The following is a 25,729-nucleotide window of genomic DNA, read 5'->3' on the forward strand; positions in this document are numbered from 1 at the left end:
GAATTTATCATACATCGATAACTATCGCATCATGATTAGATCCGTTTTCATTTGACACGACAGTGCATTGAAAATATCACATGAAGTATCGCGACAATCCACCAAGACATCAGCGCCATACGGTTAGTAAGCTGCACGAGCGAGTGCCGAGAAAGAAGAAAAAGACGTCTAATCCGCGCCTTTGGTAATCGATCGGTTAGAGCGAAGTCGCCTCGCGTCGCGACGCGTATAACACCGTGTCTCGAGGAACGTAACGGAATCAGAACCAGTATGGCCGGAGGACCTCAGCTGTTTTCACGTCACTGCCTACGTATCTAGTGAGTCAAATGCATTCTTGTCACTTTAAACGCTCGTAGTAATCGCACATTTAATTATATTCGCACCGAAGGGTACTATCTTCGTAGTTGTTGTGGGTTTACTTGTACGTAATATATCGCGTATTACGATTGTTGCCTACGCCACAAATTAATTTCCTTATTTACTTCGTTATCTCTAGCGTACAGTAAGTATGTAGATATGTATGTGCAGTTATAGACATTTTTTTAATCCTTAACGTCGTGTTCTTTTATTCTGACGAATGTATAGGTATATCATTGTTGACTTGGTTAGTTTTACTTTATACGATGATAATTCGAGAATATACTGCACAGAAAATCGTAGCAACAAGTTTTTTTTTAACAATATTAAGTAACTAGGAATAAAATAACATTGAACGTTCGATGGTAGAGAAAAGTAGTTGCAAAATTTCATTATTTTATTGTCTAATAGCTTTCGATATTTCTTCGGGTATGTTTGCATAGATATAGTATAATTTTCTGTGATCAATTCTAAAACCAATTAATTGAATAGTATGCCTGTAGCACGTTTCGAATGATTCACTACGTTAGTGTACTATCGATAGTGTTAATTACGGTTGAAGGTGGCGCTTTCATTCTATCCAAGGCGCATTTGGATCACAAGATTTGTTTTTTTATTTTTTATTGATGGAACATAAAGTATATTTCGTATATTTCTATACGAACACATTTAGGTTGCGAATCATTATAGGAAAAGTAACATGTATACTCTCTGAGGCCCAAGTTGAGTTTTTCGGAATTAGAGCATACAGGTGCAATCTTACGGAAGGTTGATGCTGAAAAGATTGCCAGACATAAATTAAACCTTCACGCTGAACCAAGTTCGTTAAGAACGTGTTAACAGAAATTGGATTTCGAATATTTAAATACGAACACCCATTTGATTTGCTAATCAAAATCCTCGAAAAATATAAAAAATAAAACTGTTCGAGTGTTATAAAAAAAATATAATTTGTCTAAAATGAACTTCAGTTCAATAGGTCGGATAAGATCAATATGAATTATTGTCGCGTACCAAGAGGGGTTATAAAAGCGAAATAGGGAATATGTTCAATTCCTACATTACTATTTTGTAATTTGAAAAGATCTTCCATATACAATAATTAATGGATGTTAACTTCAACGTGGGTTATTGATTTCAATAATATCATTCAACAGTATTTAATCACGATATTCTATAGAATGATAGAATACGTAATAATATGGAAAATTGAATGTTGCAATAATGATACCTAATAAATGTAAGAGTTAATAGTCTAATAAGTGAAAACGCGAGGAGGGCTTGGTACGCTTCCGAGTTGATGCGTCACCGGAAGTGACAGTCATCAAAAGGGGTACGCTTTACAAGGAAATTGCATAGATTTTTGACCGGGTGACAAATATCAACGACATTCTTATTAAATCTTATCAGGGATACGTAGGTGGTATTGCTGACATCGTGGATATCTTTACTTATTGATTGCCCCGTAGAAATTGGCCGGCGCCGCCCGCGTCGCATCGGTCGATCGTCGGGTTGCAGGCTGACGTCATCGTGGTGGCTCCTACGCCTATTGATTTTCTCCTCTAGGTGCGATGCGATTGGTCCATAAACGGAGAAAGCGGGCATGCACACGACCCTGGACCACGATGTCGATCGACGCGCGCAACCGACACTGTTCACAGGGCCGCCATATTGCTTTCAACCACCAACCACCAGAGGCAACTCTGGAAGCCTAGCTTGGGGGGGGGGGGGGGGGGGGGGGGGGGGGGGGGTGAAATATTTGAAAGTATATTTCTAAATTCTTTTTTTTCTTTATTTGAAATTTGCGCGAAACAAATACAAAACGTATTTATTTTATAATATGAATTGATTTTCTTAGAGTTTTATAAGTCTGGCCATTCACCCCCATCGCCTCCCTTTCTGGATCCTCTACTGCATACCACCATGCACTACCGGTTTCGATTGTATTCCACTTTCGAGGGCGAATTCCTATCGGACAACCATTCCGTGTGCATATCTTCGCCATTTCGGATCGATCATTCGAACATATATATTTTTAAGTGCAGGTCACCAGTACGATTTGCAAATATGACTCTGCAGGGTTAGTCTTCGGTTATTCGTCTTCCAAGGATTGATCAAGTGGTTAAAATAATCCAATATTCGTTGAAAAATTCAAACTCCAATGGAAATTTATTTAGGTTGAAGAGAATTTTCATCTTCTGATAGATGCTTTACTTTAATCACTTAAAAGTAAGACATACCTTACACGGTATCTCGGTGATTCTTTGAAACCGAGTCCTTCACGTTCGCAGTGATAATCAGGACTGATGTGTTTATGATCATTTTATCATAATTACACCTGTCCCCGGTGGTAGAATTAAACGAGGGATAAAATTAGGGCAATTGCATTGGAAATAAAGGGGAAATGCGACACTGTGGGCTTATTACTTTTTATTCTTTAATTCGATACCATTTCTCGTTCATAATTATTCTATTTTTTCGGATAATACGATGCAACCGGTAATTAGCATGAATGATCGCAAGGCAGGCCGTTACCGTGGCAACAAATTATAGAAAATTATCCGACTAATTACTATTGCGTTGAATAATTTCTAGGTATAGAAGGTCGATTTACTCGGAAATTTTCTACATAGATAGTCTTTTATTTGAAAATTTAACGTACCTTTCGAAGATACATGTTTCTCCTTGAAATCATTCTTCAGGATAAGACAAATCCTGCTTGTTTATTGGACGTAACGAACGAGATGTGTAAATTAAGTGCAGAATGTTCAATTCATGAGTGCGTGGGTTAAGACTGATGACTGAGTATATACCTACGTTCTGACGTCATTGATGTGCGTGACTCATTTGACGAAAAAATCTTCGTATCGCGAAAATACATTTTCACCCCCTTACACCATAGTTTTCATACGCTCTACAAGATTTTATCGTTATTCAGAACGTTGTATTCTTAATTTTAGAATGGAATGGAGCAGGAAAATTTGATGGCTATCCATCCAGTTACCTAGATCGGGGTTAAAATAAAAAAGAGGGGTAAAACTTTGTATACATCTAATATTTCTACAATCTGTTGCATAAACAGAGACGTCACAGATCCACTAACGAGGGATGGGTGTGCGACCTTTGTTCTTCTCGCCAACCCCTATATCTGCTACGTCCTTAGGGGTGGTCTCTACGTCGTAAACGATAGGACAGAAACCTTTCGTATACTCGAACGGAATAACCATACTAAACGATATCGAATAGGCATCGGGTATACATGTTTTGAAATCTTTAAACAATTGTCATCAATTTTCATAACATTAAACGAATGTCACCGTAATTGGATGGGCGTAAAATAAAGAAGTCAAGAAATTGTTTCCCCGTCAGAAAAGTATTTTTCCTGGAACTGTTGCACTTTTATTTCCGTCGTAACATAATTTGACCCTCGCTTCTTTTATGAAAAGTGTTCCGACTACCTTTGCTCGAGTAAGAACCTCGAAAGAGCCACGGTACGAGCGAGGATTAAACATTTTATTGACACTGAAGCAATATCGTTACTTTATCTCCTGACCGGATGGATTCGAGAGAACATCTTAATTTGATAATAATCTGTCGAAGCATTCCGTCGACGCTTACACACGTGTTCGAATAGGAATTATAATAAATATCCATCCATCAAGGATTCCCGCAGATTATTCTTAACACAAGCGTTTTCATCGTATCTAAGGTGATTCGTATTTTCTGCGACGTTTTACGTTCACTGTTGGACCGTTTGGATACCCTTTACGACCCCTCTACTCGATAAACTGAAGAAATAAGAAATTTCCAAGAGAAGAGTGCGATGGCATTCTCGATTTCATTCAATGGACATCGTCCTCGAAGAATAGTGTGCGTTTGAAAATACTTTTATTTTTAATTGAAGAAATCTTTCGATATCGAAGCCAATACCGATCAAGTAGTACAGATCAGCGATCGAGTGGGAAGTCAGCGAAGCGAAGTTCAACGAGTTTCATAAAACGGTTAAGATTCGACGAAACGTAACCAACGTGAGAGCAGTTTTCATCATTCTATTTACGATCCCTTCGACTAATTTCTTCGGACGCATCGACAAAAGCGTCACTCTCCATTTAACAAACCGCATTATGCGAGTCGACGAGATTGCAGTTTCGCGTAACTGCATCTTCGATTACACGCAGAATCATCCCCGCCTACGAGAAAGTTGAACCCCTCGACCCTTTCCTGAAAAAATATCGCCCCACCGGCGAAGTCAAGATGCATCGCGAAGGCGAACAAATTTGCTGAATCAATAGCAACTTGTGCCAGCGCCACGAAACGGCAGCCTTTTGCAAAATGGGCGACAAATATTTAACTAAACATTCCATTTCGAACGAACCTACAATCGATTGCTTCATTTAGTACCGTGGCACGGATATTGGTAAAATACTTCAGACATTCGGTTGAGAAATCAGATATTAAAAAGAAGCATCAAATAATGGAAATGATTTTCATTTATTTCATTGAAAACAAATAAATTGATTAATGGAATTAATTTGAAAATTGAAAATCCGGATGAAAGTATTTTTTTCATATAATGAACAAAAGAACGAGTAGGATGGAATTGGGTTAATTGTGTGGAAATAGTTGGAACTCGTGATGAGATACTAGAACGTTTCCTTAAATAAAGCTCAGGACTTATTTAAAAAATCTGAAATATCTCGAACATACTTGTATACTTAGAATAACATTGAAGATCGATTTGTCTAAAAAAGAAAACAGATAATTCTATTTAAAAATGGGGTGCTTGCAATTTACATCTTTTACAAAGCAATAGATTAAATTTCTATAACCATGACTCATGCTTTAATTGCGTGACGAATGTAAGAAAAGCAAGGACGCAGTTGTATCCGTGATCTCAAAGGATGAAATTCCTTTTAGTAACCTATACAATTGAAGAAATAAATTCAAGCAATTTTATTCCTTCTTGATAACTTAAGATTCGGATAATTTTTCTGGAAGAGGAGCAAGATTCAAAGAAATCTGCAAAAAGGAAGTAATTAAAATTGGGCAACTCGAAAAGGCTCAAAAGACATCTGATTGGTTGGTTGGTGGGAGAATGTTGTAATTACCAGGTGACCGACTGATGACGCATGCGCAGTAAGTCGCGCATCGGCTAATGGGTTCCGCGAGGGGTAAGTGCGCAAGCGCTTGGAGCGCAACCGTCACTCGACGACCGACCGTCGACCGGAGGTGTCGCGTAGTGGCTCGTTCTCGCGTAGGGTGATTTGGTAGTACAGTGCGTGTGTGTGTGTGTGAGTGGATGCGCGCGCGTACACGCTTAACCGCGAACGAATGCAGTATAATGTTCGCGTACGTATCCGTTAAAAATGTCGAGGATCATCGAAGAATAACCTGTGCACCGTCATAGTAACCGTCATTAGAAATCACTAGTGTTTTTCATCGTTCATAAGTCCACGACTGCTGTCAAGTGTCAAGCGTCCGCCATCGACAACTGTCATCGTTGAATTGACAGCTAGAGAATATCGCCAGCTGGAAATTAGCTTGGCTTCGAATAAAAGGTAAGAAACGAGAACGTCTTTGCGACGATCGATCGATCGTGAAAATTCACATCGTATATGGTACAACGCGTGCATGTTTCTTTACCTACGCCCGTCTGACTCGCGATATTCTCGATCTACTGCTCTATCGATTAGTCAACGATTTCAGTGATATTTTTACTCAAGAAACGACTGTTTCTTGAAATGTACGTCATCGTTGATTTCATCGAACGAACCCGTCAACACGTTCGTCGACATCTTGTGTACGCTACACATCACGTATATACGTTAAAAATTAATACAACGATTTATATACATTTCGTACGCTTGAATGTGAATTACTGTGCGAATATTGCACGGTGCGTGATCGTGTACTCGAATCAAATGACGATTAGAAATATCAATAGGTAATCAATGTTTATTTTCGATGAATCAATGAACGATCGCGTCGAAAAAAGTAGCTATTTGCAAATGAATAATATTGGCATGGGGGGGTCGACGTTAATCTGATTGGACTAAAACATGTTGCAACGTCAATCGTACTCAAATCGATTATAGATGATCGAATTATAAGAAGATTCGAGAATCGAGTAATCGGAAAATGAAATTTCGTTTGACGGAGTTGCCGTGAAACTCGAACTCCCCCGTAGCTGTTATCGATTACACGGTGGCGATGTTTTTACGTTCATCTCAAGAATGTACACGCGCAGCGGTATATGTTTTCGTAAAATTGCAGTGCAATACTTCCGGTAGAGTCTCTCCATCACGCTTTTCGATATTCGATTTAGCCGAAATAAAGTTTATTGCGTTACGGTGTCTTCAGTAAAATTTTTTTTTCCCATAAGAGTTTGAAACAGTGGAACTATGAAAATATTTTCTTTTCTCCGTTAATGAAATTATCTAATTAATGCAATGTGTTTACAGGCTCGCTAATTGTTTACGTTTCACTTTATGAAGAAAGCCGATTCTCTTAGTCAATTTTTAGATACATATAGAGCAACTTAATACGATTTGTACAGAGATTACGTATAGTTATATATCACTGCATCGCACCTTATCCGTTCGTTCTATATTTTCCACCCGTTATTAAAGATAAAAAATAATATATAGCAGTCAGAGCTGTTCATAAAGAAATCCTCGTAAATTACAGTCTACAGTTATAATGGTGATTTAAATCGCGGCTCATAAAATCGAGTGGATTATCGCGCGGTACTCGTGGGGAGTTTTCAAGTGATTCGTGTCAATGCGTAGTCAGACGTCGATTGTAGTTTTTACAATTCTCGGCTGAGGCTATTGATTGAACGATAGAAATATTTTTATTTTTGTATCAAGGATAATGGTACTCGTATCGTATCATAAATACTCGAATTTGATAATAAAAAATATTACAACAGTTCATTATCATTTTAGTAGTATAATTATAATATAATTTGAGAGTCAACTAATTAAGAAATATGGTAATGATACTAATGATTCTTGCACTTCTATATTTGAAAATGACGCAACAGTGATTAAATTTATGAAATTTTTAATACCTCGAATAGTATTGCGTCATCTTAAGGAGTCTTTTCTTCAATTAAAATGTCACTTTCGTTTACCCAAGGCATGAGATAATAAAAGAAGGATTCCTATCGAGATACCTTTCATAGTTACATAACATAGCTGCTTTATTATGTTCTTTCTTTACAAATAAATGAATAATTTATTTAAAAATAATACAGTTTAAAAATTAAATGAATCATAGAATATTAATATTTTGATAGGAATATAAAGAAGGTTCGAGTTGTCGCGTTGTCGAAGGCGACAATCAATACGAACAAGGAAACACTAGAAGCTGATCTCAGCATCCATTCTTTCCTCCGTAATTCGATATTCCTCGGAAGCGATAGGTACAATTAACTAACAAATGTATTATTGGTTTGCCTCTCGACACGGCGTCCGATCGGGATAACGATAAATTGAAAAAGAAATTAAGAAAATAGAACGAGCCGGTGCTCGAATGTCTTGATCCATATTTTAAAATACCTTTCAGAAATTGACTTGATTTAAAGATGTTGGCCCTTTGAAAGGGTCACAATACGGGTAATCAATCTACGTAAACTCTTAATCTATTTATACTGGGAACGCCACGAGGGAACATCCTTAATGCGCCATTCAAAGCCTTTCAGATGAGAGAGTTTCTTCGTATAAAAGTTGATTAAAGGGAACAGAAATAACTTTAATTAAACACTCGTTCGAAAATGAACAGTCTCTAATTTCAATTTACTCGCGTTTCGTTATTTTTTCCAACGATATCTTTGTTTATTTATTCTTTTAATATAGATCACTTTGATTTTCAATTTAACTATCGGACGGCGGACCAGGGAGAGAGTCGAATTTTCATTCAATTTTGTATCCCATATCTCTGTTCCCTTAAAAATTATTCTGTACATATAAAACTATACATTCAATTTTCAGTTAGCTAGGATCGCATACGTTTTATAAGTTCAAGGGTTAAATAAAGTTTGAGCATAGATTAGAATCTACTTCTAGAAAATTCGTGTTACGGAAAATCAATCGATTCGTCTGGATTCGAAGGATCTGAGGAACTAATTTTACACCTAATATGACTCTTCCATGTATAATAGCTGAATAGGCAAGAATCAAGAGAACGTCGATAAGTTTCCAGTGAAACGAGTCAGCCATTGACGAGACAGGCTATCGAGTTGTCTATACACCTGTCTGGAAATACATTTTCCGTTAAATAACCTTATGTTTCCAGCACGATGGTTAAACGTATTTATTAAAAATGAAAATATGCATTCCTTTTTTAAAGAACAAAAATCAAGGTTCACTCGATCATATCGGAAACAAAGTTTTCAAAGTGTTAAAATCAATCGGATTTTAGTAGAAACTAGAAACGATGATCCTCTTGTTTCTTTTGTTAACGTGTCGATTCTCTTGATGTTTATTGGCTGGTTTTCCGATTGTTTCGCAGCCAAAAGAATAATTATCCGTCGATCGACGAACCTTTTGTCGAGAATATCGATTTTAGGCGGTGTCCATGCAAAACTTGTTACGTCGAGATTCGATCATAATGAAATTTGATAAAACCACCATTCTTCAATATTTTATCACCTTAAGGATCGTATCCGTGTTCTTATCAACTCGACCTAAAAGAGAATAATGAAAATAAATAAATGAAATATACTTAACGCAAACATTTCCATCCCCTGTTGTTTTATTATAATAAATCCGTGAACTAAATCCGGGTGGTTCGTATTCAACGGACCATTCGTTCGTGTCTTTCATTTCCGTTTTGCTGGCTCGGCTAACGATGCCTTTTTATTCATACAGAGAAACGAGGAGGAAAAATTAGTGAATCACCAGCACCGCCGCCGTCGTGATCCGGCGTTGAATTTAGAAACAGAAGGAAAAATGTCGTCGGTTAAGGTGGCGGTGAGGGTACGACCCTTCAACAATCGTGAGATCTCCCGTGAGGCACAATGCATCATCGAAATGTCCGGCAGCACCACTTGTAAGTATAATTACATTTCTTTACTGACCTGGTTCATCGTAAACACAGCTCGAGAGATGATTCTGTTCTTTCAGTATACGCGATGAAACTTTACGCCTCATAGTCGATACAATTTTCAGTTTAATACGTTGACTGCCATGGGGGTCACCGGTGACCGGCATCGCAAATTACACGCACTCCAATAATTAAAAGAAAACGATAGAAAAATATTATTTTCAATAGTATTGTTATTATACTAATAATGTAAAGTATCAAATTAAAAGCTTGACATTTGAAATTTGAAAATTAATTATTTTAATACGTCTCGTAACAAATGCCCATTTTCACTGTGGTAATCAACGTGTTAATAAGAATCTTACAGCGATGGATGAAGTTTAAGTTTTCATCAAATGCAAATGAATGGAAAGAAACGTTTAATACCAGGCAAACTCGATAAAATTAATTCTTTTTTTTTTCATTTCTAAATAGAATAAAAGTCAACGCTAGCACTCTGGCACTAATCTTAATCGTGGCATTGATCTACTTATTTATTTGCCAATCACACTTTTTATACACAGGAAGAAAAGGGCTTTGAATTTAAAAAGAACTTTCTATCAGAAAACTTTGTCTTGTTTATTCAAAATAAAGATATATAGGAAAAGTTCAGATTATTACTGACTTTCTTTCCCTTTTTTTTTGTTACAGCGATATTGAATCCCAAAGCACCACCGGGTACCAAAGATGCGATCAAAAGCTTCAACTACGATTATTCTTATTTTTCCATGGACGTGAGTAACTATAATTCATTCAAAGAATACATTTCAAGAATTTGATTACATTTTTCTGTTATAGCCAAACGATATAAATTATTCTTCACAATTGATGGTCTACAAGGATATCGGTGAAGAGATGTTGGAACACGCTTTCGAAGGTGAGCCTACTTTCCCACGCGAAATGGAAGATTCAAAGCATATTTAGACTTTGATGCCGCAATTTCTCAAATACTTGAGACACTTGAGCATTCAGATTCTCATATACCAAGGAATGTTACATCTAGGAATCCATACGCCTGTTCGCATACCGTTCAGATAGGAATTGGCCGTTCAAATTCTCAAACATTCTCGACACATATCCGATAATCTTGCATATCCACGTTACGTTACTTTTCCTTTCAAATAAACGTTCGATCAGGTTGAAAGCTGTAACCTTATTTTGCATTCAGGGTACAATGTATGCATATTTGCATACGGACAAACTGGTGCTGGTAAATCTTACACAATGATGGGCAAACAAGAAGAAGGTCAAGAGGGTATAATACCTCAAATTTGCAAGGACCTCTTTAGAAAAATCAGTCGCAATTCAAACGAGTGCCTGAAATATTCGGTGGAAGTCAGTTACATGGAGATATACTGCGAAAGGGTGCGAGATCTTTTGAATCCTAAGAACAAAGGTAATCTTCGAGTACGAGAGCATCCTCTACTTGGACCGTACGTCGAGGATTTGTCGAAACTAGCAGTGATGTCTTACCAGGACATCCACGATCTCATCGACGAAGGCAACAAAGCGAGGTACAAGAAGAATTTTACTCTACTAATGAAACGAAACATTTACGTTTGCTTATTTTTATTTCAGAACGGTGGCAGCCACGAACATGAACGAGACATCGAGTAGATCTCACGCGGTGTTTACGATATTTTTCACACAACAAAAGCAAGACTCAGCTACCGGGTTAGTGACCGAGAAAGTCAGCAAAATTTCACTGGTCGATTTGGCTGGCTCTGAAAGAGCTGACTCCACTGGGGCAAAGGGTACCAGGTTGAAAGAAGGTGCTAACATCAATAAAAGTTTGACAACACTTGGAAAGGTCATCAGTGCCCTGGCTGAAATTGTGAGTATATTTATTATCTATGAAAGGTGTACAGAAAATAAATATAGATTCAGTGTATCGTGTACTGTTCATAATAATTAAATTAAAACTTGCTTTTGTTATTAGCTTAAGAAATTTTAACCCTTTCAAAAGTTGCCCAGATATTGTCTAAACTTTATGTTATATCGTAATACGTGTCTTTTGTCAATTTTGCTGCCATTTTCCCATGGACTTTTAGGCGGTGAGCTCATGATCCTTTAATTTATTTCTTTAGTTTCTTGTTTTCAACACTGTTGAATACTTAAGTTTGATAGCAATAAATAGCGATAAATGTGTAATATTTAGGAATTCAAAGACAATCGAATGATATTTGCTAATGTTTATTCCCTTAGGCCACTAAAAAGAAGAAAAAGGCCGACTTCATCCCCTACAGAGATTCCGTACTGACATGGCTGTTGCGAGAGAACCTTGGAGGGAATTCTAAAACAGCGATGATCGCGGCAGTGAGTCCTGCAGACATCAATTACGACGAAACTCTCTCCACTCTACGGTATACTTACACGTCACGTATCTCATTTCATTTCTCTGTTTTCACCCGAATTTTTCAGAAACTTATATCCATCCAAGTCGGATGAAATTGTTGTTTCTTCATAATTCAAACTTCCAGGAAGCAGCGAGCTTTTCATGAATTATAAATGAACTTTCTTCCTTTGCTTATCTCTTATTTCAAATACAGTCTAGATCGAAGTTTGTGCGCGATGAAAGAGTAACTTCCCTGACAAATAGAAAAACAAAGGACTCTAAATAAAGTTTGTGCTTCTACTTTTTTTTAATTCTTCGCTACAGATACGCCGACAGAGCGAAGCAGATAGTTTGCAAAGCTGTTGTCAACGAGGATGCAAACGCGAAGCTTATTCGAGAGCTCAAGGAAGAAATTCAGAAATTACGGGAGCTACTGAAACAAGAGGGTATTGATGTACAAGAAGGTGAGTAAATATTTTTCTATGTATTATTAATTAAATTTCAGAGAAAGAAGCTCTACTCTTTTTTTATTGGTATGGAAGTTCCTTCGATAAAAATTAGAAATACTCAATTCTATTTTATTTCTAATTGTTATAGTAGAGTTATTCAAAGAAGAAAGCAAGAAATACATTGAATTAAATTTTATCAAGAATTTCCTTAATAAAATTATTAACAAATCTACCTACTTGGAAGAAGAAGAAATAAAAATCCTTGTGCAAACTGTTGTTTCTAATATTATATTTAAAAAAAAAAGAAAAAGGACAAAAGTAGCGCTCAATAGGCAAGCCACCATTTACATAGTACATTTTTTTTTCTTTGTTTCCCCTGTGCTTGACGTAGGGCCAGATGGTAAAGTCACATATGAAAAGAAAGAATCTAGTAAGTAAAATCACCGACGATCCACGCATAGTGGAAAGTCTAATACCAAAGCCAGGCAATCGATCACTCTTTTTGCGCCTGTTTATTTGAACGTCCGCTTGATTCACGGCCAAGTGCATAATGCGTGTCATATATCTTTCCTTCTTTAATTTTTTTTTTTTCTATTTCCTGCTCTGTTTCTATTTTTCTCTGTGTTTTTGTCGATTGTTCGCGACAAAAGTTCTTTATATATACATATATATATATATATATATATGCGTTTGCTTCGCGACTCGCCATTCTGTTGTTTCATTTTTAAACACACCTAATCAGCCCATGTGGTAACAATCAGCGCCTGATAATTATCGTTGTTCTCTGTCTCTCGTAGGACGCCATTATTAGCGGCTTTTAGCGTTGAACGCCATGTTTCCAGTTAAACGACACATGATTTCTCTTGAAAATTTCAAAAATAAACATCAACGAATCTGATGGAAATTCCTGAAGACTATCATTTTCATCAACAAAGCGAACATATAGCATTTATACCTTGTAATTTATAGTATTACCAGTTGTCTTTTATTGCAGTAGATAAATCAGAAAAATCTCGTCCTTGATCGTGACTTAAAAAAAAAAATAAGGTAATTATTTAGATTACGGACGGTAATTCCGATTTCGATGATTTTTGAATATGTTGTAGAAATCAACATTTTGAACAACTTTTTCCTATACATATAACCGCCGCTCGGCCTTAGTTTTCGAGATATTTTCGAAAAACTGTCGTAACTAACACATTGAATTCTGGCAATCCATGTGCGTCCGTGAGAACGTACGCATTAGTATGGGATTGCCGCTTTTCTACTGTTTCTGCAGGCAACAGCACTGCGACCGATAACCAATATATACCTTGTGTACTTCTGCATTCATGATTTCAATGTATCGTAGCTATGATGGCAGCTGGGAATTTAATATAGCCTAACCTAACCCAATCTACTCTACCTAATCAGTGAATTAAGTTAGGTTAGGGTAAAGTGATATTCTGGTCGCCGTTAGGCGACTGAGACACACACATACTGAGATTCAAAATCATGAAAATTAGTTAAATTTAATTTTTAAGCCCACCTGTTATATATGAATATATAATTGGTGTCGGTCACCGTGCTGCTGCCTGCAAAAACAATAGAAAAGCGGCGATCGCACACTGACGCGTAAGAAGTACACTGACAAGGGAACATCGGGGACTGATACACTCCGATTTTGATGAAACTTTGCATAAATATTTATTAGACCTGTTTATGAAAATAACTGTAATTCGTCGGTGCCCGTTTTTCACTTTGAGGGAGATATCAACCCTTTTATCCGAACCGCCCTTTCTATATACGTGCTTATAAATCGTAAACAACAAAAGATATCAAAAAATAGTTGAAATAAAAGTTATACCGTTTCTTGAGGTCTATAAAACTGCGTAAAATTTTTCAAAACGGAGGGGGAGGGGGAATTCAATTTTGCAAAAAGGATGATTTTAAAAAAAAACTTACACGCAGCTTTATAGACCTCAAGAAACGGTATAACTTTTATTTCAACTATTTTTTGATATCTTTTGTTGTTTACGATTTATAAGCACGTATATAGAAAGGGCGGTTTGGATAAAAGGGTTGATATCTCCCTCAAAGTGAAAAACGGGCACCGACGAATTACAGTTATCTTCATAAACAGGTCTAATAAATATTTATGCAAAGTTTCATAAAAATCGAAGTGTATCAGTCCCCGATGTTCCCTTGTGAGTTCCATCGAAGTTGTCGCAGTGAAGTTAGCGCACTAACACATTCACGCCGCATCGGTGAGCCGATCGGCGAGGTGCCGACGACGCGGTGTGAATGTGTAGCCAACTTCGATGGGACTCAGTGTACACGGACGCACACGAACAGGCAGAATTCAATGTATTAGTTTCGACAGTTTTTCGAAAATATCTCGAAAACTAACGCCGAACGGCGGTTATATGTATAGGAAAAAGTTGTTCAAAATGTTGATTTCTACAACATATTCAAAAATCATCGAAATCGGAGTTACTGTCCGTAACCTAAATATGTAATTACCAAAAATAAAATAAAAATGACTCAGACTTTTCCAGTATCCGATCAAGAATGAAATTTATCATTTAGAGAGAATTTGAACATCCCGGGAATCATATTAATTAACGATACAGATACGTATAATTAATTTCAGGCTTTATAGTACTAACGTTGTGTCGAAATTCCTCTTCCAGTAAACACGTGTTGTTTGCCTCGCTTATTATCCACTTAGACCCATCACATTGTTTCCGATATTAGCCTGAAAATATTGCATGGCACTGGATAAATCGATTGTTCGACACGAGCACCGTCGATTAGAAATTTTTAATGAGAATCTGCTCGACATCGTTATGATACCGTTAAAAATAAATAACACGATTGCTGTGCAATGAAATAACAGAATTACTCTGAAATAAAAAGAAAGCGCAAAATACAACATTGTGGTTCTCTGGATGAGAATCATTGATGAGAAAAAAAATTGTTTCTCTTTCACTTACTGCCACTGCTTTAGTTATGGCTTTTGATGTTTCCGAGACGCGTGTTACAATCCTGGCTGATTGATCATTACGAATCTCTTATTCCACCGTTCTATCGTTTTAACTGATACCTTCTGTTCCACAGGAGACGAGATCGTCAGAGCAAACAAACGCGAGGACGATGTGAAGGAAAGTAGATCCAGGATCCCGTCTCATACAACGTCGACAATCGCTGAGGAAGCGGTGGATCAATTGCAGGCTTCAGAAAAATTGATAGCCGGTAAAATGTTCTATTTTCTGATAAATAATTAAATATAGTAGTCAATAAGTTGACACTTTGTCTGTCGTACTCAGAATCAGCGACAAATTGAATGGTATAAATTAAAGGAATTTGTAATTGTAATTTTAGAGTTGAACGAAACTTGGGAAGAGAAACTGAAGAGAACAGAGTTGATTCGTCTTCAACGCGAGGCAGTGTTCGCAGAGATGGGTGTTGCCGTGAAAGAGGATGGTGTCACTGTTGGTGTATTTTCACCGAAGAAGACCCCTCACTTGGTGAACTTGAACGAGGATCCCCTCATGTCGGAATGCCTAATTTACTATATCAAAGACGGCTTCACGCGTATCGGTAGCGCTGAAGCAAACATACCTCAAGACATTCAACTATGCGGCCCGTATATACTGAGCGAACACTGTGTATTCGAGAACCACGAAGGTATCATTACCTTAATTCCAAAGAAAAGTGCTTTGATCTACGTTAATGGACGCGAGGTGACCGAACCGATAGTTCTGAAAACTGGTTCCCGTGTTATCTTGGGAAAGAATCATGTATTCAGATTCAATCATCCGGATCAAGGTGAATAGTAAAATTGTTTATGATATTTTTATAATTAAAAGTTCACGATGCTAGAGAACGAAGAAAAGCATAAAATACCGTTTTGTCCCATAGTACGAGAACGAAGAGAAAAAGGATCTCCCGCTGAGACACCCGGAAATGGAGAAACAGTCGACTGGAATTTCGCCCAGATTGAGTTGCTGGAGAAACAGGGGATAGATCTAAAGGCTGAAATGGAGAAACGATTGTTGGTTCTTGAAGAACAGTTCCGTAAAGAGAAGGAAGAAGCGGATCAGTTGTTCGAAGAACAGAGAAAGGTAAGTATTTGATAACTTAGTTATTTAATCGTAGGATTTCTATTTGATTAATCGTTACATCACAGAGCTACGAGGCCCGAATAGACGCTCTCCAGAGACAAGTTGAAGAGCAAAGCATGACAATGTCAATGTACAGCAGTTACACACCTGAGGACTTCAATAACATCGAAGAAGACATCTTTGGTGAGTTGATATATTGAATGATCCTCTACTCTGTATGTCTGATATTTTATATATTGTAATTATTAAAATTCATACAAGCAGAGTTGTGCAAACGCTTCTGATTACTTCTAAAACAGTAATAGGTACTAAAGAAGATCAAATATTTATTCATTTTCGATTGAAACAGTTTTACATAACTCTGTGCACGATTAAGCAACGATCGTGTTCCGATCGTACTATTTCCTTCGTTAAAAGTATCGAATTTGTAATGGTTGTAAATGATATATATACGCACCAAGAAATGTAGAGGAACACCGATCATCATCCTAACGTTCCATTACAAATTCAACCATTCGTACGGATCTGTACGAGATGATCAGATGATGATGGTACGTAACGAAACACCGATGATCATTCTTTGAATGTACATTCTGCAATTTTTTATCTATCAATTAACTGCGATGCACGCATGTAAACAATCCGATTCTGACGTTTAACCCATTCTCTGTCTTCTTCGCTTCGTTCCACGTTTGAGATTTCGAATTGTATGTTCCTTTAGGCAACGATGAACGATGATGCATCATCTGATCGTGACGGTGGGTCCTTTTAACGAAAGAGAACCCGTTATCCATGAAATGCTTGGCTTCTCTGACTGTTTTTCCTGGTAATTGCTTGCATTTCAGTCAACCCCTTGTTTGACGCAGAGAGCAACTGGACCGAGAGAGAGTTCCAGCTGGCCGCTTGGGCCTTCCGCAAATGGAAATATCATCAATTCACAAGCCTTCGGGATGATCTCTGGGGCAACGCTATATTCCTCAAAGAAGCTAACGCTATTTCTGTCGAACTCAAAAAGAAGGTACACTCGTGGTTCATTTTCCAATGAACTAACTGGAAACGACTCTCATTTATTCACGAGTCATTCGCATCTACATGGTCCATTACACTTGCAGCCTGTTTAAAAACATTTTTTCAACATCTTGTATATTTTAACATTCATTCCATTCATCGCGAACGTGTGCTTAATACGAAATCACCAAGTACATATATTGAAAATTAATCTTCAAAGTTGTTTGTAATGCTTGCAGAGAAATTTTGTCAAAACTTGGATTTTTAATATTTTTTCCATGATAATTGTTCGGAGCACTTTTTCGTACCCCCTTTTTGATGTTCTATGAATCATATAAATATATTACTGTGTCTTCCTTGTATTAAGTTAATGAAATTTCAACTTCTTCATTATTTTGCGTCTCAAGATAATTTGCATATTTTATCATTGTTCTTTTTTTCAGTTCATACTTCACTTTTCCTTTTATTTATTTTTAAATTTTGTTTATTAATATTTACATTCATTTAAATTAAAAAAGAGAGAAAATAAAATAGAATGAAGCCTTTTTAAATGAATTAATTGACATATTATATGAATATTCCTTATAGGTGCAATTCCAGTTTACTTTGCTCACGGATACGCTTTATTCGCCGCTTCCCCCGGATCTCTTGCCAGCTGTAGATGAAGACGAAGAAGAGGAACGACCGTTCCCGCGTACAATAGTCGCTGTAGAAGTACAAGACACGAAGAACGGTGCAACACACTACTGGACACTCGATAAACTAAGGTTTGTTATCAGTACTTTGCTTCATGCAAATACATGTTTACATTACTGTTTCATTTTTATTACGTATAGAGAGGTGAGTCAAGTGAATTGTATTTAAAGAAAAATGATTGTTACGATAAATACGATAGAATTTCAACACCTTTCCTCAATTAATAAGGAAGCTTACCTTGATACAGATGAATAAATCGCTTAAAGCGTCTAAGCATTTTTCAACGAGTTACTAGAATAATAATGATGATAAAATGATAGAAAATTGAATCGTAATCCATCGCTTGAATCAGATACGTGCTTGGACAAAATCGCACGGGGAACACTCACGCAAGTAATACGTGTTGACTTGTAGACAGCGCTTGGAGCTGATGCGACACGTGTACAACGAGGACTCGAGCCCCAGCACTCCGGAGGCCAAAGAGGATATTTTCCAATGTCTAACGGCCTACTCTAATCCGAAGTTCTCGCTCGCAAATCTTTTGCCTTCGAGGTTGGTGCTCGAACGCGTGACACTCTTTCCTCTTTATCGTCACACGCTTCCGCGCCCATCCTCAATCTTTATACGGATTGCGCCAAATGCCGGTCTTGATTTCGTCTATCACCATTTATCGCTATCTTTAGTACACTGTCTCTCGTACGAGGTACAAATGTCTTTTCAAATAAATCCTCTGTCTCTGCTTTGTGATTGTGCTGAAGATTCAATGAATACGTCCACCGAAGGACTCTGCATGACCGGGCGTGTTTATTGCATTCATCAGAACATTTAATCCTTCTTATTCTCTTTTCTTTTTCTTTATTTTCTAATTAATATATTACAGTCCTTACATAAGAAGATTTGTTTAACTTTATTTAGTTTTATTAATAACAATTGGACTGTAATGTGTTAAATTAAGATAAAAATTAAAATGATACTTCCTCTTGCGTACTCGTACCTTTAGAAATACTTTGTGCTCTTCAGACTGCTCGAATTTGTACCGTAGTTAATGATTAGATATGTCGACGACAGATTTTGGTACTCTTCTTGTATAGTTGAATAAATCAAAATTTATTTTTAACCCTTTCAGTGATTGTAATGACAAACTTGGTATGAGAAATGATTATGTATAAAAATCGAGTTTTGTCGTACTGAAAGGATTAAAATATTGAATTTTGAAGAATTGTTGATATCCTTGCAGGGTTCATCTTCTGTACACGTTTCAATAGTGTCTCGGTGAACACGTGCGCTCCTCGCGACTGATACTCTCCACACTCTTTCATCGTGCATTATTAATTGCACAATAATAATTTCAACAAATTGAAGAGAAATCACGTAGACAGTTCACGTTTAAACACGTACCTCGATAGCTTATCCGCTGAACACTATACAACAGCTTTTATGTTCAGATGAAAATACAGGGACAATAGGTATTAATGTATTGTGTTTCAATTGCAGTTGCAATGGTCTCTATTACATGATTTAAAAATATATGAAAGATATCATGCGTGTCCCTTTATTTGAATATTTACAAAATAATATCATAAGATTTCTATAAATACATACATGCGAACGTATACAACGCACACAATGTTTCAAAAACTTGAATGTTAATGTATGGAGTGTCCTTCACTGTGCTTTCTGACAATGTTCGACTATGTCCTTTATCAACGAATCAAACATTGAACCGAATGATATATAGATTGTATGACTTTGTTTTTGTGTGCAGACAAAGACTTGAACTGATGAGAGAAATGTACCATAACGAGGCTGAACTTTCACCTACGTCTCCGGATTTCAATATAGAATCCATTACTGGCGGTGACCCATTCTATGATCGTTTTCCATGGTTCCGAATGGTTGGCAGGTAAATAAAATACAGTAATATTGAAGTAATAGAGTTACAAAATACATAGCAGTACCAAATGAAGAATTTTTTTATTGTCACAGATCCTTCGTGTACCTCAGCAATCTTATGTACCCGGTACCATTGATTCACAAAGTAGCGATAGTCAACGAGAAGGGAGACGTGAAAGGCTACTTGCGTGTAGCCGTCCAAGCCGTGGTTGGTACGTAATCAGTGTCTCTATATCTCTTTCTACTTGAACATATTTAATCCTAAACCTAAAACCTACTTCCTTGTATCTTCTAAAATCGTTGGAAGATATTCTGGCGTAGGATCTTTCGTAACGAACCCATGTTCCAGAAGAGGAAAACAGCGAATACTCGAGTGGCGTCAGACAATCGGCTAGAATTTCCTTCGAGGACGACCTGTTCGGTAGCCAGAAACAGAACAAACGTAACACATTGTTGACTCAGACCCTGGAGAAGAATCGGCAAATACTTTTAAACGAAGAACGCGTCGTAGAGGGTCATAATGAACAGAAAGACACGAAGGAAGATGACGATATCTGCGATGCTGACAGTGGCAGGGGCGATAGTTCAGTTTCTAGCGACATGAAGGAAGAGGAACTACCGGATCATCTGTTACTTGGTTCTGAATTCACGTTTAGGGTGACTGTACTGCAAGCAATGGGTATTTCCACAGAATATGCCGACATCTTCTGCCAATTTAAGTACGTTTAAATGTATAATGTATTAAATGGAATTGGAATTATTCAAAGATTCATAACAATTATATTGTTGATCATAGTTTCTTGCATCGACACGATGAAGCGTTTTCAACGGAGCCAGTGAAGAACACAGGAAAAGGAAATCCACCTGGATTTTATCATGTGCAAAATGTAATCTAATCATTTACATTAGAAACTGATTGATTGTATCAAGTTCTAATTAAATACTGCTCATTTAGATTACTGTTACTGTGACAAAATCATTCTTGGAGTATCTGAAAACTCAACCCATAGTATTCGAGGTATTTGGCCACTACCAGCAGCATCCTCTGCACAAGGACGCCAAACTGGAATAGTAAGAATTAAATCAAACCTGTTTATCTCATATTTTACGTAACAAAAACATATTTATTTACTAGCGTACGGCAGCCACCAAAGAGGATGCTTCCACCATCGATACCAATCAGCCAACCCGTACGTTCACCAAAATTCGGAAGCGTTTTACCATCACCAAGCACATCTCATGTACACGCCAAGTACGATGTGTTAGTATGGTTCGAAATTTGTGAGCTAGCACCTAACGGCGAATATGTACCATCCGTGGTCGACCACAGCGACGATCTACCTTGCCGTGGACTCTTCCTATTGCATCAAGGAATTCAGCGTCGCATTCGAATCACCATCGTTCATGAACCAGCGTCTGAATTACGATGGAAGGACGTAAGAGAATTGGTTGTTGGGCGTATCAGAAATACACCAGAACCGGAAGAGGAAGACAACGACTCGTCGGTGCTCTCGTTAGGCCTGTTCCCTGGGGAGTACCTAGAGGTACCTGGAGACGATAGGTGCATGTTCAGATTCGAAGCTGCGTGGGATAGTTCTCTTCACAATTCGGCCTTGCTCAACAGAGTGACAGCATACGGAGAACAGATATTCATGACTATATCTGCCTATCTTGAAGTACATCACTTTATTCTTTCATATTACCGATTGTAGACGATAATTTGTCTGTGGACAAGAATTTAGCGTTGATCATTTTCTTTTCTAGCTGGAGAATTGTGGAAGACCAGCAATCATCACTAAAGATCTGAGCATGATCATTTACGGCAGAGACGCCAGAGTAGGGCCACGTTCTCTGAAGCATCTCTTCAGCGGAAGTTATCGCAATCAAGAAGCGAACAGACTGAGCGGCGTTTACGAGCTGGTGCTGCGTCGTTCTTCGGAAGCAGGTAGCCCAGGTTTGTCTTGCTACCCTTAGCGTAGTCCCCCTCATCGATCTCCTTTCCCTTCCCATCGATATAATAGTCGCATAAATGTTAATTCGTCAAGTGCATCGCATCGAAGTAACACGCCCCAGCTTATGATTCCTTAGATGACTATTATATCGTTATATCAATGAATTGGCAATTTTTCTTTGTTGCTTTTATTAGTTTGTATTTAGACAAAATCGATGGAATTTCGCTAAATCAGAATACGTCATTATTTCTGACGATTCGCTCTTTATTCATTCGGTACCTACCCCACCTTCGCAAATATTTTTCAGGTGTTCAAAGGCGACAACGTCGTGTACTTGATACTAGCTCTACATACGTGAGAGGAGAAGAAAACCTCCATGGATGGAGACCAAGAGGAGATAGTTTAATATTCGATCACCAATGGGAATTGGAGAAATTGACGAGATTAGAAGAAGTAGAGAGGGTTAGACACACGTTATTGTTAAGAGAGAAACTTGGTATCGATAAGGTTTCATTCTGCAATAAAATATCACACGATTTCACAAAGAGTGAAAAGGTAGCGAGACTCTTTCAAACAGATATCAATGAAATATCAACAATGAACGTAATAATAACTCTTTATGCTTTTCATCGATGCTATTATTTATTTTTTCTTCCCCCCGATATAGGAAGTTTGCAATATGATGGCGAAAGCTACAAACGAACCGCACGCTAGTCCAGTCAAATTGAAACGTTCAACGAGTAAAGATGTCTACGAACCTTGGGAGATGACCGAGAGAGAAAGAGAATTGTCCACAAAATACATAAAATTAATTCAAGGTCGGATTCCAAATAAAGAACCCATACTACTTTCCGACGTTTCACCCGGAGAAGACACTATGGCTGATATGACAACATCCATGATGTCTTCGGTGATATCGTCCTCGTCCCAAGAGTCAGTATACGAGAGAGCTAGTGATTACTTAGAGCAGGTAACCCTCCCCGCATGCCTGAGTGCTCCTGCTAGTAGCGGTTGTCCACGCTTCGTCGCATCATGTTTACCTTCGTGGCAAAAATAGATATTGTTTTCGAGATTCAAAGGAAAACGATATACTCCCTTTCTTCATTCATATTATGCGATCTTCTTAAAATTACATAAAATTGTCTAAGTATGGAAAAAAACAAAAAAAAATCTTATCAATGACGAGTGAAGACAGCGAGGATTCGATTCAATTTGAAGGTCGAAATACCTCACGGTTTCAAAAGATATCAAAATCGATACAACTTTTTTATGTAGCTCGCAATATAATCTTGATAGAAAAAGAAATTGAACTTCAATTAACGTTTGCTTTTAAAAAATTGAAATTTGTCACGCAAACTGTTGAGCAGCTTCGCTGAATAAAGAGTCGCGCTTCTAGCGCAATCAGCTTCCTAACAACTACTGCGCTTCATGTCTATTTTGAGAATTAATAGACAATTCGCAGTGAAAGACAACCGCCAGCACGATTGGACACACGATCAGGTTGATGCTGGAGTGTTACTTGCAGGCTGCTGGTATAATAGTATGGAGCAGATCTAAGTCGTGCATCCTTAGGTTGAGTTCACCGGAGAGGGCTAGACTGCAGGAATTGCAAGAGAGTATATTGGCAAGCGAATCAGCAAACCAAACGTGTACCGTAGCCCCGGCACCATTAGGTTCCTCTTCCCCGTCTAAGGAGAATTTGGTGCTTTATGTACCGGAAGTTGAAGAGATTCGCATCAGTCCAGTTATCGCTAGAAAAGGTTATCTAAATGTTCTCGAGCACAAGACTAATGGTTGGAAGAAACGTTGGGTGGTACGTGTATAAATTTTAATTGAATTACATTTATTCAATTATCATACTATCAGTTGTTATATATTTTTATTAAATTGCTTGTTAGGCTGTACGACGACCGTATGTTTTAATCTTTCGGGAAGAAAAGGATCCAGTGGAAAGGGCTCTTATCAATTTAGCTACTGCTCAAGTTGAATATTCTGAAGATCAATTAGCTATGGTGAAAGTACCGAATACTTTCAGGTAAATTATTGAATTTGAAAAACATATGCTTCATAATATTTCAGAGTACCATCAAGCAGAAGTGTAGATACGCGCTTGTGAGAGGTTGATATTTACAGGATATTTCATAACACGGAAGACTCGCTTGGATCCCAAACGTTATGAAACATCTTTGTATAGAATCTTATCGTCAATGATCATTTTATTTTCAGTGTTGTTACAAAACACCGAGGGTATTTGCTGCAAACTTTAGGGGATAAAGAAGTTTACGACTGGTTATACGCTATTAATCCTTTACTCGCTGGTCAAATCAGGTATGTAATTTCAACTGGTCGTACCACTGTGACCTAAACGAGTAATGTACATGAGTTGCATTGAACTTGTCGCAGTGAAGTTGGCTACAAATTCACTAACACATTCACGCCGCATCGGTGAGCCAATGGAGAGATCGGTTCACCGAAGCTGCGGCGTGATTGTGTTAGTGAATTTGTAGCCAACTTCACTGCGACAAGTTCAATGCAACTCATTGTCAGTGTACATAATCGAGGATTGTTTCCAGGTCAAAATTAGCGCGCAAAGGACCGACAGCAACGAACCTGATTAACGCATCGCCCGTTGGTCTAGCTCCACCGATAGATCAACAGTCGAATCAAAATAAGTGAGTGGTCGACACGTTGGCCGAGGTAACAAGCGTAATTACGAAAGCCTCCGAGAAAATGCTATGCTGGTCGCACTCGGCCTTCGAGTCCCATGAACTTTGTAGCTTTCGATTTTCGGTAGTCTTCGATTATTAAATGGCTCGGGAATGCGTATTATTGATCGGTTACTAGATTTCGATAGCCGCCGATTAATATGTCGCGACGTCTTGATTTAAGCGACCGCCAACCCCTTTTATGCCTGACGACCGAATAGAGAGATGCAAAACTAAACGCGGAGGCGTTCGTATTTCGAAAAAAGAAAGAAATTTAAAAGAAAAGAAAAAAAAAAATTATTACTTTCAATAATCGCGAACTCTTCCTCTCATCGAGTTTCTCCGTTCGTTTCGCGACATAAAGCGAAACGTGTTCAAACGTTGAAGAGACTGTCTATTGCAGGAGCTCGCGATTCTCACTCTTACGATATGTATATTCGAATTTCTCGGTATTAGTCGATCGAAGCGATTCTCTGAAGCGTGGAGGCGAAAAGGAACGTATTTATGCCTAAATAAAACATTCCTAAAACGATCATAGAGAACGACGGCAAGAGATACACACTGTAGGTATACTTACGTAAAAATTAAAAAAAAAAAAAATAGAAAAACAGAGAAGATGTGGCGCGTGAGGAAGTAAGAAAGAGAGGGAGAGAACGAAAATAGTGTTTGGTCAAGGGGGTGAAGGGAGATTATGAATTTCTGTGTGTTCATGCCTGGGATATTCTACGCCCGATAAAAGCGTGTAGAATCGCGGATTATTTCGAACAAATTATAAACACGGTAATCGTTGAATAATTAATTGTTAGCCATTTGTTTACTTATTGTGTTATTGCTAGTCGCGACCGTCATCGAAATAATCCTTTGCCCCCTTTGTTTCGTGTTCTGTAACACGTTCGACGTCTCGAATACATGACAAAAGTAGGATTATTGAATCAGCAATTGGTTTCGTGACTCGAATTTTTATTCTTACTGTAGATCAGTATTCGACTTAGAAACGAACAGTTTGCAGTATTATTTATTATAAGTTTCTAGGTTACCTTTTTATCCATAATTCAAACATTAATCTTATTAGTTTTTGTTAAAGTTCATTTCAAGGGTCATCATTTTTCTAATTGATTTTAACATACATATGTATACCAAA

The 25,729-nt window shown here is 37.7% G+C and overlaps 1 protein-coding gene across 10 annotated transcripts; it reads left to right on the forward strand.

The window, feature by feature from the left end:
• The first annotated feature begins 31 nt into the window (after window positions 1–31).
• Window positions 32–25,196, forward strand: unc-104 (kinesin family member unc-104). Of its 10 annotated transcripts, none has more exons than XM_034319483.2 (29): window positions 32–317; window positions 9,231–9,411; window positions 10,096–10,178; window positions 10,243–10,321; window positions 10,613–10,958; window positions 11,023–11,278; window positions 11,650–11,807; window positions 12,104–12,243; window positions 12,620–12,658; window positions 15,328–15,462; window positions 15,592–16,038; window positions 16,132–16,334; window positions 16,400–16,517; window positions 17,180–17,352; window positions 17,931–18,109; window positions 18,453–18,590; window positions 19,804–19,941; window positions 20,025–20,143; window positions 20,281–20,650; window positions 20,728–20,818; window positions 20,887–21,002; window positions 21,067–21,607; window positions 21,696–21,885; window positions 22,191–22,438; window positions 22,551–22,853; window positions 23,409–23,696; window positions 23,782–23,918; window positions 24,110–24,211; window positions 24,457–25,196. In XM_034319483.2, exons 2-29 carry the CDS (start codon window positions 9,312–9,314, stop codon window positions 24,557–24,559), a joined length of 5,340 nt encoding a protein of 1,779 aa, XP_034175374.1. In that variant the 5' UTR covers window positions 32–317; window positions 9,231–9,311; the 3' UTR covers window positions 24,560–25,196. The 10 variants fall into 10 exon arrangements, with proteins under 10 accessions (XP_034175374.1, XP_076547866.1, XP_076547864.1 ...); XM_076691751.1 differs by having other exon boundaries at window positions 22,551–22,816; window positions 23,456–23,696; XM_076691749.1 differs by having other exon boundaries at window positions 21,696–21,876.
• Window positions 25,197–25,729: the final 533 nt, after the last annotated feature.

This window comes from Osmia lignaria, chromosome 13 (assembly GCF_051020975.1).
Source record: "Osmia lignaria lignaria isolate PbOS001 chromosome 13, iyOsmLign1, whole genome shotgun sequence".
Taxonomy (NCBI): Eukaryota; Metazoa; Arthropoda; class Insecta; order Hymenoptera; family Megachilidae; genus Osmia; species Osmia lignaria.

What these genes read in the sequence shown, in the direction of transcription:
- unc-104 (XM_034319483.2), top strand. Translation starts at nt 9,312, where the DNA reads ATGTCGTCGGTTAAGGTGGCGGTGAGGGTACGACCCTTCAACAATCGT. An exon ending in AGCCGTCCAAGCCGTGGTTG is followed by an intron (nt 20,144 to 20,280) that starts GTACGTAATCAG and finishes CCCATGTTCCAG; the next exon opens with AAGAGGAAAACAGCGAATAC. An exon ending in TTCGGAAGCAGGTAGCCCAG is followed by an intron (nt 21,886 to 22,190) that starts GTTTGTCTTGCT and finishes AATATTTTTCAG; the next exon opens with GTGTTCAAAGGCGACAACGT.